This window comes from Palaemon carinicauda, chromosome 34 (assembly GCF_036898095.1).
Source record: "Palaemon carinicauda isolate YSFRI2023 chromosome 34, ASM3689809v2, whole genome shotgun sequence".
Classification (NCBI taxonomy): Eukaryota; Metazoa; Arthropoda; class Malacostraca; order Decapoda; family Palaemonidae; genus Palaemon; species Palaemon carinicauda.
The window spans coordinates 15,825,255-15,838,416 of record NC_090758.1 but is presented as its reverse complement, the minus strand read 5'-3'; the positions used below and the strand labels follow the sequence as shown (position 1 = coordinate 15,838,416).

Sequence of the window (13,162 nt, the reverse complement as noted above, 5' to 3'; positions counted from 1 at the left end):
GCTAAGAACACGGATCAGTAATTACCTCTGCCAACGAAGCTGGAAGGAGGTTATGTTTTAACCACCGTTTGGGTGTGTTTGTGAACAGTTTCCTAGCCACAATTTTTATCGTAGAGTAATGAAACTTGCTGGTATTAACTGTTATGTAAAAAGATGGAAATTAATAAATTTTGGAAGGTCAAGGTCAAAGGTCAAGCAAAATCTGCAATTCACGTAATCAGCCACAATTTTGGACATCGTTGTTACAGAGACTTCAAACTTCGTTCATAATTGAGTGTATAAAAATCCACAGTAATTAATACATATTAAGGTCTAAGTCAAGGTCAAGATTGAGCAAAAAGGTCGAGAAATAAGCTGCCACAGTGGAAGACCGCTCTTATTGTGTGCCCCTCTAGTTATAGTACAGTAATAATCTGTGGATATGAATTTTTTTTAATATACCGTAACATCAGTAAGTCAATATGACAAATTCGAAGATAATTTGTATTTTTCCTAACCATACAAACCTTAGCTATTTACAGAGGGGGGTTTACCTTTTAGCGCAGCTGAAATGACGAGCCAATAGTTTTAACGAGGGTTAATTACCCCCGCACTAGTTAGAGGGGGGTGGGGAAGGGTAGCTTGCTACCCCTCCCCCCTCCACACACCGGTGACTTGCTTCACTTCACTTAGAGGTAGGACTTGACTTGGGGGTCAGGGATGGCGGGCACATATGTGTAAATAGCTAAGGTTTGTATGGTTAGGAAAAATACAAATTATCTTCGAATTTGTCATTTGTTCCGTAACCGAAATACAAACCACGCTATTTACATAGGGTGACCTACCCCTTAGGAAGGGTGGAAAGTCCCCAGCCTTACTGACTTCGGCTTGCCCGGGGGCTCGATCCCTCAGTGAGCAGCACTAGAGAGAGGGAGCCCCTGTACCTCACAAGTTCCTAGCATCGCTAGGAATGAGTGGCCTATATAAGCAGTGTGAGGAGGAGTGTGTGACTCGTCCTATGAAGTTGACCTTGAGACCTTCAGATAGGAATTCTAGGATAGGACGTTCCCCATACCACCTCATCAGGGTATGGGAGACGCAACAGTATTAAGCTTAATACTAGGAGCACAAAGAAGCATGGGTTACCTGCAGAGGTCGAGGTCAGCTATGCGAGGACCAGGATGCTGCTTCCCCAAGAGAGGGGAGAATGAAGAAAGAAGTAAGGGTCAGACATACTCTTTCATTCACGCAGACTAAGACCGGGTAACAATGCCCTCAACCTACTGCTACTTGTCCAAAAAGGAGCCTGAGGTTAGACCAGCTGTTGTGCAGCCACCACAGGGCCGATAGAAAACGTATCGAGGCTCCTGTGGGTCACGCCTTGCAGGTAGTGGGCTGTGAAGGTCGTTTGACGCTTCCAGACCCCAGCTTGAAGTACCTGCGTCACAGAGAAGTTTCTCTTGAAGGCCAGGGATGTAGCAATACCCCTGACATCGTGGGCCCGAGGGCGACGTGACGGAGGAGGGTCAGGATTCAGGGCGTGGTGGATAACCCTTCGAATCCAAGCTGAGATGGTGTTCCTGGTGACCCTCCTCTTTGTCCTGCCTGTGCTCACAAACAAAGCTCGCACATGAGGACGGACTGCAGCCGTTCTCTTCAAGTAGTGCCTCAGACACCTCCCTGGACATAATAGCAGCTGGTCTGGGTCGTTTGTTACAGAACAGAGACTCGCGATCCTGAAAGTCGAACCGAGGATCCGGCACTCCAGGATTCTGAGTCTTGGCCACAAACTCAGGGACGAACCTGAACGTTACCTGCCCCCATCCCCTTGAATGGGCGATGTCGTACGAGAGACCATGAAGTTCACTAACTCGCTTGACCGAAGCCAAGGCGAGTAGGAAAGCCGTCTTCCAAGACAGGTGGCGATCGGAGGCCTGGCGTAATGGCTCGAAGGGAGGTCTCTTAAGAGACCTGAGGACTCGAACCACGTTCCAAGGAGGGGGTCTCACTTCCGACTGGGGGCAGGTAAGCTCATAGCTACGTATGAGTAAAGAGAGTTCTAGAAGAAATATCCACGCCCTTCAATCTGAAGGCCAAGCTTAAGGCTGAGCGATAGCCTTTCACTGCCGAGACAGAAAGGCGCATTTCTTCTCGCAGATACACGAGGAAGTCCGCTATTGCTGGAATAGTGGCATCGAGTGGAGAGATACCCCTTCCACGACACCAACCACAAAAGACTCTCCACTTTGCTTGGTAGACTCCCTCAGAGGACCTTCGCAGGTGCCGAGACATTCTCTCCGCAACCTGTTGCGAAAAGCCTCTCTCCGCGATGACACGCTGGATAGTCTCCAGGCGTGAAGCCGAAGCGAGGCTACGGCCCTGTGAGGGACGCCGGAGTGGGGTTGTCTGAGAAGCTCGTGTCGTGGAGGAAGCTCCCTTGGGAGTTCCGTCAGGAGTTGCAGAAGGTACGGAAACCATTCCGCGTGATGCCATAGCGGAGCTACCAGAGTCATGGAACAGTTGACCGATAGTCTGGTCCTGTTGAGCACCCTTCTCATCAGACAGAACGGTGGGAAGGCGTACACGTCGATGTTGTCCCACCGTTGCTGGAAAGCATCTTGCCAGAGTGCCTTGGGGTCCGGGACTGGTGAGCAGTACAGGGGCAGCTTGAAGTTCAAGGCTGTCGCGAACAAGTCCACAGTCGGGGAACCCCACAAAGTCAGGACTTTGTTGGCTATCTGAGGATCCAAAGACCACTCGGTACTCACTATCTGCGAAGCCCTGCTCAGACTGTCGGCGAGCACATTCCTCTTGCCAGGAATGAAGCGAGCTAATAGTGTTATCGAGTGGGTTTCGGTCCACCTCAGAGTCTCTACTGCAAGATGGGATAGCTGTTGCGAAAAAGTGCCTCCCTGCTTGTTGATATAAGCCACTACCGTGGTGTTGTTGCTCATCACCACCACGGAGTGACCCGCCAGGGACCGTTGGAACTGCTGAAGAGCCAGAAAGACGGCCTTCAATTCTAGCAGGTTGATGTGTAGGCACTTTTCTGATTCTGACCAAAGGCCTGAGGCCCTCTGGTTCAGAACGTGCGCCCCCCACCCTTCTTTTGACGCGTCCGAAAACAGAGTCAATTCCGGGGGGAGGACGAGAAGACTCACTCCCTTCCGCAGGTTCTCGTCGGCCAGCCACCACCGCAAGTCCGTCTGTTCCAGAGACCCCATTGGGATCCGAATGTCCGGGGAATCGGATCCTTGATTCCACCGGGACTTGAGCCGCCGTTGAAGGGATCTCATCCTGAGGCGGCTGTTTGGAACCAGACGGGCCAGGGAAGATAGGTGGCCTAAGAGACGCAACCACGATTGGGCGGGGAGTTCTTTTCGCCTGAGAAAGGGTTCCGCCACCCTCCTCAGCCTTGCTATCCGGTCGTCTGATGGAAAGGCTTTGTAGAGATTGGTGTCTATTAGCATGCCTAGATAAACCAGTCGTTGGGACGGCTGCAGAGAGGACTTCTCGAGGTTTACCACGATCCCCAGATCCTGGCAAAGATCCAGAAGCCTGTCTCGGTGCCGAAGAAGGGTAGACTCCGAGTCTGCTAGGATCAGCCAATCGTCCAGGTAACGAAGGAGACGAATGCCGTTCCTGTGCGCCCAAGATGAAATCAGGGTGAACACTCTGGTGAACACCTGAGGAGCTGTGGAGAGACCGAAACACAGCACCTTGAACTGGTAGATCTTGTTGTCTAGGCAGAATCTCGGGTAATTCCTGGAAGACGGATGGATTGGGATCTGGAAGTACGCGTCCTTTAGATCCAGAGTACACATGAAGTCTTGTGGTCTCACCGCAAGTCTGACCGTGTCTGCTGTCTCCATGCTGAACCGGGTTTGTTTGACAAACCTGTTCAGAGCTGAGAGATCGATGACGGGTCTCCAGCCTCCAGTAGCCTTCTCTACAAGAAAGAGTCGACTGAAGAAGCCTGGGGAGCCGTCCACGACCTCCTGGAGAGCACCCTTCTCGAGCATGGTCTCGACTTCGGCCTGAAGGGCCAGCCCCTTTGCCGATCCCGTGGCATAGGAGCTCAACGACACTGGATTCGCTGTCAGGGGAGGTTGAGATGTTGTGAACGGGACGCAATAACCTTGGCCGATCACAGAGACCGTCCAAGCATCGGCCCCGTGTTGCTGCCACCTGCGGACGCAACGCTGAAGGCATCCCCCCACAGGTGGACATGCAGGGGGACTGCCACCCCTAGGGCTTGCGGCCGCGGCCGCCACCCCTAGGAGTCTTGCCTCCCCTGGAGGACTTATCGCCCCTCTTGACCTTGGCTGGAAAGGGCTGGGGCTTAGACACCACTTTCTTAGCTGCCGGTGCCTGTTTGGGAGCCTTACGAGGCTGTTGCTGCTGTTGTGGCGGGGTTGGAGGCTTATAGGGCCGAGTTGTAAGGGCCCTGTGGAGGAGGGAGTCCGTGCTGGATTTCCTCCACCTCTCAGCCGTTCGCTCCATGTCTTGAGGCTCAAACAGGCTCTCCCCCAGAAGGGAAGCATGTCGGAGCCTACACACATCTACGGCGGGGACCTTCGGATGGAATCTCTCGGACACAGCATCGCGACGCTTCAACACTGAGTTGGCCCACAGGGTGGTAACCTGGTGCGCCAAAAACTTGATGGAGCGGGTGCCCGAGAGCAAGAAGGTCTCTAGGGCCTTCCTATTGGTCTCCTTGGACAAGTCCTCCAATCGCAATAGGATGCCCAGAGATCCTAGCCAGAAGTCCAGCCACGAAGTGGCCTGCATGGCACACTTAGCGACCTTCTCGTGGTTAAGGATCTCTGCCGCCGAGAACGACACCTGCCGGGCAGAGAGTTTCTCAAGGGGAACTCCCTTCGCCAGCTCCTCCACAGAGTGATGGAGAGGAAGAGCAAGGTTGTGCTCACCCAGGATCTCGAAATACCTCCTCTGCTGGAGGCGAGGAGGAGGGATGAGCTTGTTCCCGGCAGTGGAACGACTGGAGGAGGCAAGAAGTGCGAGCTGAGCGTTGGCTCTAGCCCTGGCACTCTTCAGCCCCCGAGACCAGGGCAGAGCTGCACTGGTCTTAGGGCCCTTCCGAACGTCAAACACTTCATCCAGAATCGTGTCTTTGCCTTCACGGGGGGCGATGACTGGATCTGTAAGCCTGTTAAGTTGCCTTATCAGGCTTAGGACCTGCCAGAAGGCATGTTCGGATTCTTGCTGTTCTCCTCCCTGCGGGCTGGCAGCTAAGTCTCCTGCCCCAGGAATCTCTTCCTGGGGTGATACGTGGACATTCCCCTGGGTAGTCGTGGGTTCCTGACGAATCCTTGCAGAGGATTTAGGGACGGTCTTGGAATCCTTGGATTCCCTCCTGGGAGGGATACAGGATCCCAACAACGAGGTTCGAGGGGCCCCTTCTTCACGAGACGATTCTCCTGCCTGAAGCGAAGTCTCCCCCCCTGGTGCCGAGGGGAAGACTACCGCCCCACTGGACTCACCTGAGGACGGAAAGCCTCGTCCACGGGAGAAGGAGAGAGTACTCGTGCAGGAGAAGGGACCTTCGCGACCGACCTCTTGGGAACCAACTTCGCCCTGGGGGAAGTCACCACGAAGTCCACTCCTCTCTTTCTCTTCAGCGTAGGAGAGACAGCCGTTGGTTTGTTACCCTGGCCGGCGAGTGCTGGTTTCATAACCCTCACTAACGCCCGTGCCAGAGGACCAAACCAAGTCTGCTGCTCCAAGGACACAGAGTCCGAAATCGGCGAGCAGGAGAGTCTTGGCGAGCAGGAGATCATCGACGAGCAGGAGAGCGCTGAAGATCAGGAGAGCGCTTGTGCGCTAGCACTGCTCGCGTAAGGGAAGAATCCCTTAGCCCCGAAGGGACCGTTGCCCGTCGGGTGACGAGTTCTCCAGAAGGCGAAGATCTGGCAGGAGATGGTGAGCGGTCTGCAGAGAGGTTCAAGGAGGGCGGAGCTGTAGGTTGAGGATGACGAGGAGAGTCCCCCCCGGAGGATGAAGACCCAAAAAGGCGCCTCTTAGTCCCCCTGTAAGAGGAAGGGAGGCCCTTGTGGCGTAGCGGACAGTGAGCCTTACGGCGGAGGCGGCCTCGGGGAAGATCGTCGGGACCATCGGTCCTCCGAAGGGGAGTCTCCGTTAAAGCACTTCCCTCAGAAGGAAGCTGAGCAGCAGCCGAGACCGAAGGACTCACTTCCCCCTTCGAAGGATGTATGGAAGGAGGAGGAGAGCCTTTAGCACCATCACCCGCAACAGCACCTGCGGCGGAAGGCCCAGCCACGTTGGAGGCCTCTGTCACCACGACGTCGACAATAGACAGAGGGTCTACCTCTGCTACCGCCGGCGACTGCTTAACAGCGGCCCCCAACGAGACAAGGTCAATAAGAGCGACCCTGGAGGGCAAGCCCTTAAGCCCCAGGGACGACCAAATCTGTAAAAGATCATCACTGGATAAGGCATTATCAATAACCTCCCTCGGAGGAGGAGGGGGAACCGCCTCGCTATGGGAGGCGACGCCCTCTCCCCCCACCGAAGGTCGGGAAACAGAACAAGGGCCTGCACTCCCACTCGGCCGACTCTCCTTAGGAGGCGGACGAGGGGGAGCTTCGGAGGAGGTTTGGGCGGCGGAAGAAGAGTCCCGAGAACCTTCCTCCTTCAAGACTAACCCCGGAGGAGAACGGTTTCTCTTGGACTTCTTCTTACGCCGACGGCCAAACCTCTCCCACTGGGAGGCAGACCACTCCCTGCACTCACGGCACATGTTCTCCTGGTCACACCGTCGGCCCCGACATTGAGGGCAGAGGGTGTGCGGATCCGTATTTACGTCCGACATGAAAGTCCCACAAGGACGACCGGCAACTCCAGGGCATGTACGCATTGTAAAGAAATAACTGAAGGTCAACTTCCAACCAACACACACGCTGAAAAGAAAAAGCAGAAAATTAAAGGCTGTCACGAGGGCGATGAGCAGACACGTCTGATCACCGCCGAGCCAAAAGTGAAGTGAAGCAAGTCACCGGTGTGTGGAGGGGGGAGGGGTAGCAAGCTACCCTTCCCCACCCCCCGCTAACTAGCGCGGGGGTAATTAACCCTCGTTAAAACTATTGGCTCGTCATTTCAGCTGCGCTAAAAGGTAAACCCCCCTCTGTAAATAGCGTGGTTTGTATTTCGGTTATGGAACAAAAGAAATATAAATTGGAAAAGCACTCAAGAGTGCAGACCTCCACTATGGCAGCTTATTTCTCAAAATCAGCTTGCCTTTCCCAGGATCAATTTAGAATGTAGGTGTATTTTAAGTGTGTGACAACCATGTGCAAACTTGGGATTAAGGTTAGGGTTAATTCGGTCTAACTTTTGCTTGTCCTTGACCTTCACCTTTGATCTAGTACTTTCCAAATTAAATCCCTTCCACGTTTCAATATAACAATTAATCCCTGAAAGTTTCACTACTCCATTAGTAAAATTGTGGCCAGGAAGATGTTCACAAACAGACAAAAGAGAGGCGAAAACATTACCTTCTCCCAACTTTGTTGGCAGAAATAATAACAATAACAATAACAATAATAACAATAATAATAATAATAATAATAATAATAACAATAATAATAATAATGGACACGAAAATACCAAAGATATCTTTGGTGTCCTCTGCACTACAAACTTTCAACCTCCTTGCCTGCAAGAGAGATGCCCTCAAGAGCCTCGCTCCTCCCAGAGTGCGAGTGTGCTTGAGAGCCCCAAAGAGCGAGTTCTCCCAGCCTCCTCGCAGGCTGCGAACCAGCTCTAGTTTCCGGCAAGAGGAATAATCTGTTTAAGCCAAAAGAAAAAATAGCAGACTAATATTAAAATCAGACTACAACAACGTACAATTTCTGTTTTATATTGAATATGAAACTTATCAAATCAATAATTTCTTAGGAGTAAATGCAAGAATGTTTTTATGATAAATAAAGTACTTGATTATTTAAAGTTTGAGAAATATACCAAAGAAAAAACAATGTGTGATCATACTAGAATAGTTTTATTAAACAAAATGCAAAATACATTGAATAAAGTGTCACGAAAATACTAAATCCTTAAAGTTGTTAAAAATAATAGAGTTGAAGGTTATGTAGAAATTTTACTCACCAATAAACATCGTATTTTCTGACGAAGAGAGGGTGATATGCAGACTATGGGGAGCATAAGTAACATGCTGGATGTGCTCTACATACTTCATGAGGGCTGCCACAGCCGCTAAACAATAGTACCTGAAATAAGATACATTAACCCTTTTACCATCAATGTTATTGGGAACTTTCCGACCCTTAAACCCCAGGCGTTTTTCTTTTACAAGCACGTTTCGCGATATTTTTTTTTTTCAGATTGTGCTGACAGACTTAATTTTCATCATAGAGAGGTCAGGTTGGTCTCTTTACTTTGGAAAAAGCCTGAAGTTTCTCATAAAGTTATCAAAAATATGCAAAAAAAAAAATTCAAATAGCAGTTTTTTGCAAGGACATACCGGTACGTCCATGGAGGTTAAGGGATGAGTTTTGTGAAACGTACCAGTACGCCCATTAGGGGTAGAAGGGTTAAGAACCAGGAGTTATTATGGACTACATAGACTGAAGAGGGCTTTGACCGACTCGTACAGATGTACAGTAAAGAGATTTGTTTATGTATTTTAAAGTTAAGTCAGGCGTTTACCGTCTACTCACTTGGACGAGATATGCCTCTCGACGTAAGCGCACTCCGGAGAGGCCAGATGCTTCACGATAGCCAGGCCCCTCGTGTCGTTGAAGTACCGCCGCTGAACGGCCGTTACAGACGTTTCCGATAAGCTTTCCTGGATGACTTGAACCAAGCCCCTTCCTCCCACTCTTCCGCTGAAGTCCGTTGGGACTGCAGTACTGGCAACTATGACCTGGAATCCAAAATATAAATGACTAGAGGGGCACTCAGTACAGCGTAGACCTCCGCCGTGGCAGCTTATTTATTGACCTTGACCTTTGACCTTAACATATATTGATCGGTGTGGATTTTCAAACACTCAAATATGAATCGAAGTTTGAAGTCTCTATGACAACGATGTCCAAACCTATGGCTGATTACGTGAATTGGACATTTTGCTTGACAGTGACCTTTCACATTAACCTTCCAAAATTTAATCATTTTCAGCTTTTTACATAACAGTTAATCCCTGCAAATTTCATTACTCTAGGATTAATATTGTGGCCAGGAAGCTGTTCACAAACAAACAAAAGCACAGACACAAAGAAACACAAACAGGGGGTAAAACATAACCTTCTTCCAACTTCGTTGGTGGAGGTCATGATTTATCAAATGCAGAAACCAGTTTTGTGCCAAATATCAAAAACTTTAAATAATTTTTATTTTTCCTAACATACTTACCGAGAACTACTTTCTTTAGGAGATCACTGGTTATCTCTCTCTGCCGACCAGTTTTTTTAATAGTTACCCCCCCGCTCCGCGCCCTCAGTAGCTTTACCCCCGGCATCCAGGAATGTGCCCCGAGGGTAGGATTAAGGTAGGTCGCTTGCTAGTCGGGTCACCCTCCTCATCAAGTTCTATTGAATTAGCATCATGCTAGTAAGGGAAGAAGGCACTCGGGGAAGGAAGGGAGGGCCATTACCCGAAAGTAGTTCTCGGTAAGTATGTTAGGAAAAATAAAAATTATTTAAAATTTTTGATTTGTTCCAACACGAATACTTACCTCGAACTACTTTCTTTAGGAGACTTACACTTTAGGAGGCGGGAGTGCTAATCTGACCCACTGACCCGGCCGTGGAGGCCAACAGGCCTCTGGGTAACGGGACCTACCAGAGAGCGGAAGCGAGGGTAACTATACAAAAATTCACGTTAGTGTCTAGGAACTCACCTTTTGAAAACTTCTTTTGACGTTCCTTCTCGACGTGTAGTCGTGAAGAATGTGTTATTTTCTGGGAACAGACGGTACTCCCCGAAGAGGCAAGTAAGCAACTGGGTAGGAGGTAGGAAAACCGCACTTGTGCCTACCGGTCGCTAGTCTTGAATGCGCCTGGGGTTTACCGTTACACCGCTTGGAGGGCGGAGATGACTGTTCCAATGGAGTACCCGTCCAAGGATTTTCTTGAGTAGTCCTTGTGGTAGTGGGCAGTAAAGGTTGACTGGCTCGACCAAGTACCTGCTCGCAGAATTTGCCCTACTGCCATGTTTTTCTCAAAGGCTAAGGAGGTGCTCAGGCCCCTGATGTCATGAGGTCTGGGAGTGCCTGGCACTGCCATGCCAGCTTCCTTGTAGGATCTGGCGATAACCTGTCTCAACCAGAAGGAGATGGTGTTTTTGGAAACTTGTTTCTTATTAATACCTGTGGAAACGAAGAGGCTCTTGATATCCGGTCGGAGATGCGCTGTCCTTTCCAGGTATTTTCTAATTGTTCGCACTGGGCACAATTTTAAGTCTTCTGCATTACCTGTCTTAGGGATGGCAGGAATTGAGAAACCTTCAAACCTCAGGTCCCAGACTGCTGGGTTCTGAGTCTTGGCCACAAAAGAAGGTACGAACTTGAAGGATACTTCTTTCCACCCCTTTGAGTGAGAGACGTCGTATGACAAACCATGGATCTCTCCCACTCTCTTAGCGGACGCCAAGGCCAGCAAGAAGACGGCCTTGAGGGAAAGATCTTTATCCATGATATCTTTCAAGGGCTCAAAGGGAGGACGACACAGCATCTTCAGGACCAAGGCTAAGTCCCACTGGGGCACCCTCCTCGCCTGAGGGGGGCAAGACTCCTCGAAGCTTTTGACAAGCATCGCTATGTGTCTCGAGGCCCCCAGGTCGATGCCCTTCAGGAGGAAGACTTGGCCTAAGGCAGCCCGAACTCCTTTTATGGCTGGGATTGACATCCCTACTTTGTCCCTGAGAAACACCAGAAAATCTCCTATGTCTGGGACAGAGGCCTTAAGAGGCCTAATGTGCTTCTCAGCGCACCACTTCGTGAAGGAGGCCCATTTTGCCTGGTATATCGCGGCTGACAACTTTCTCAGGTATAGAGACATTCCCTTAGCCGTGGAGGAAGAATATCCTTCTTTCTTCAGGAGCCGCTCTATAGTCTCCAGGCGTGAAGACGTAGGGAGAGTGGGTTGTCGTGGAGCCTGAGAAAGTGAGGCTGGTGCAGAAGGTCTGACCTGGCGGACAGAGGCCACGGCGGTTGACTCGATAGGTCTTTTAGATCCGCGAACCACTCTCTCTCTCCGGCCACCAGGGCGCTACCAAAGTCATCTTTAGGTTTCGGGCCGTCCTTACTCTGTTGAGCACTTGTCTAATCAACGTGAAAAGGGGGAAAGGCGTACACATCCAGATTGTCCCACTTGTGCTGAAAAGCGTCTTCTAAAAGGCTGCTTTCGGGTCTGGTACAGGGGAGCAATAGACTGGGAGTTGGGCGTTGAGGTTGTTGCAAAGAGGTCAATCACCGGGGAACCCCAGCGTTGAATAATGAGCTTGGCTACTTCTGGGAGAAGGGACCATTCTGTCCCTACTATCTGGCCCATTCTGCTGAGGCCGTCGGCCAGAACGTTTTTCTTCTCGGGAATGAACCTTGCTAACATCACCACTTGATTTTCTTCTGCTCAATCCAGAATCTCTATGGTGAGATCGCACAACTCCTTCGATTACAAGCACCCTGCTTCTTTATGTATGCCACTACCGTGGTGTTGTCGCACATCAACGCCACAGAGTTTCCCTTTAGCAGACTTGCGAAGTGTAGGCACGCCTTCTGGACTGCTCCCAACTCCAGGACATTGATGTGGAGTTGCCTCTCCCCTTCCAACCAGGTCTCTCGTGCCGTTTTGTCGAGGAGAAGGGCTCCCCATCCCTGGTTGGAGGCGTCTGTGAACAGTAGTAACTCGGGAGGGCCGGTCCCGAAGGGCGTCCCCTTGAGTGAGTTCGACTGGCAATGCCACCATTCTAGGGAGGGTCTCGTGTTTGGAAGGACTGGGATTAGCACCTGCTGTGAATCCGTCTGGCACCAGAGGTTCTTGAGATTCCATTGAATGGATCTGAGCCTTACCCTCCCTTGGGGAACTAGGTTCTCCAATGAGACCAGGTGACCTATCAGCCTCTGCCAGTCTTTCGCTCTCCTGGGGTGTTCTGACAGGAACGGCTGACTAATGTGCCTGAGGTTTCTTATCTTGTCCTCCGAAGGGAAAACTTTTCCCCGAATGATGTCTAACGTCATTCCCAAGTAGTTCATTCTGGTGGATGGGGATAGATTTGACTCCTTCGGGTTGATTACGATCCCCAGATCCTTGCAAAACTGGAGGAGACTTCTCCCTTGTTCCTCCAAGAGGACCATTGAGGCGGAAAGAAGCCACCAGTCGTCCAGGTATCTGATAAGGCGAATGCCTCGTTCGTGAGCCCCACTGAGACAGCCGTGAAGACTCTCGTGAACACTTGGGGCGCTGTTGACAGACCAAAGCAAAGGGTCCTGAATTGCAGGATCTGGGAACCCCATTTCACCCGGAGGAACTTTCGACCCGAGGTGTGGACCGGAATCTGGAAGTATGCGTCCTTGGGGTCGGTGGTCATCATATAATCTTTCTCCCTCAAGGACAGCAGGACTGACTTCGGAGTGTCCATTTTGAAGTCCGTCTTCTTGACGAACTTGTTGAGAGCTGACAGATCTATAACCGGTCTCCACCCCCCGGTCGCTTTCTCCACCAGGAACAGGCGACTGTAGAAACCTGGCCCTGGGAGAAGAACTTCTTCCATGGCACCCTTCTCTAACATGGACGATACCTCCTCTTGAAGGGCGGTCCTCTTTAAAGGGTCTTTGGGAGCTAGCCATTCTGTCCGGTTGGCCGGAATAAGCGGGGGTGGTTCCGTTAGGAACGGAAGTCTGTAGCCCTCCTTTAGTACGGACACTGTCCAAGGCTCTGCTCCTTGAGCCTTCCATGCTTGCCAATGACGTCTGAGGCATCCTCCAACCCGAGGGTTGGGCGGGGATAGGGGGCCTCCCACACTATCTTCTTCTAGAGGGGCGGCCTGATCTGCCTCTCCTAGAGGCGGAGTAACCCGACATGAAGGAGCTTGAGGGCGCTGGAGCTCCCCTGCGGGGGGGCGGAGGCGTTGTGGACCAGGAGGAAGAGGGGGGCCTCTCTCCTCGTAGTGCTGGTAGAGGCTT

The 13,162-nt window shown here is 51.1% G+C and overlaps 1 protein-coding gene across 1 annotated transcript in view; it reads right to left on the bottom strand.

Annotated features, from left to right (window-relative positions):
• Positions 1-13,162, bottom strand: part of LOC137627099 (mutS protein homolog 4-like) — a 128,464-nt gene that overhangs the window by 75,440 nt on the left and 39,862 nt on the right. Inside the window, exons 7-9 of the mRNA XM_068358114.1 lie at positions 8,700-8,905; positions 8,128-8,249; positions 7,676-7,806 (exon numbers count right to left, since the gene is read on the bottom strand). Of these exons, the coding sequence (XP_068214215.1) occupies positions 7,676-7,806; positions 8,128-8,249; positions 8,700-8,905 (459 nt within the window). The remainder of the gene's footprint in view (positions 1-7,675; positions 7,807-8,127; positions 8,250-8,699; positions 8,906-13,162) is intronic.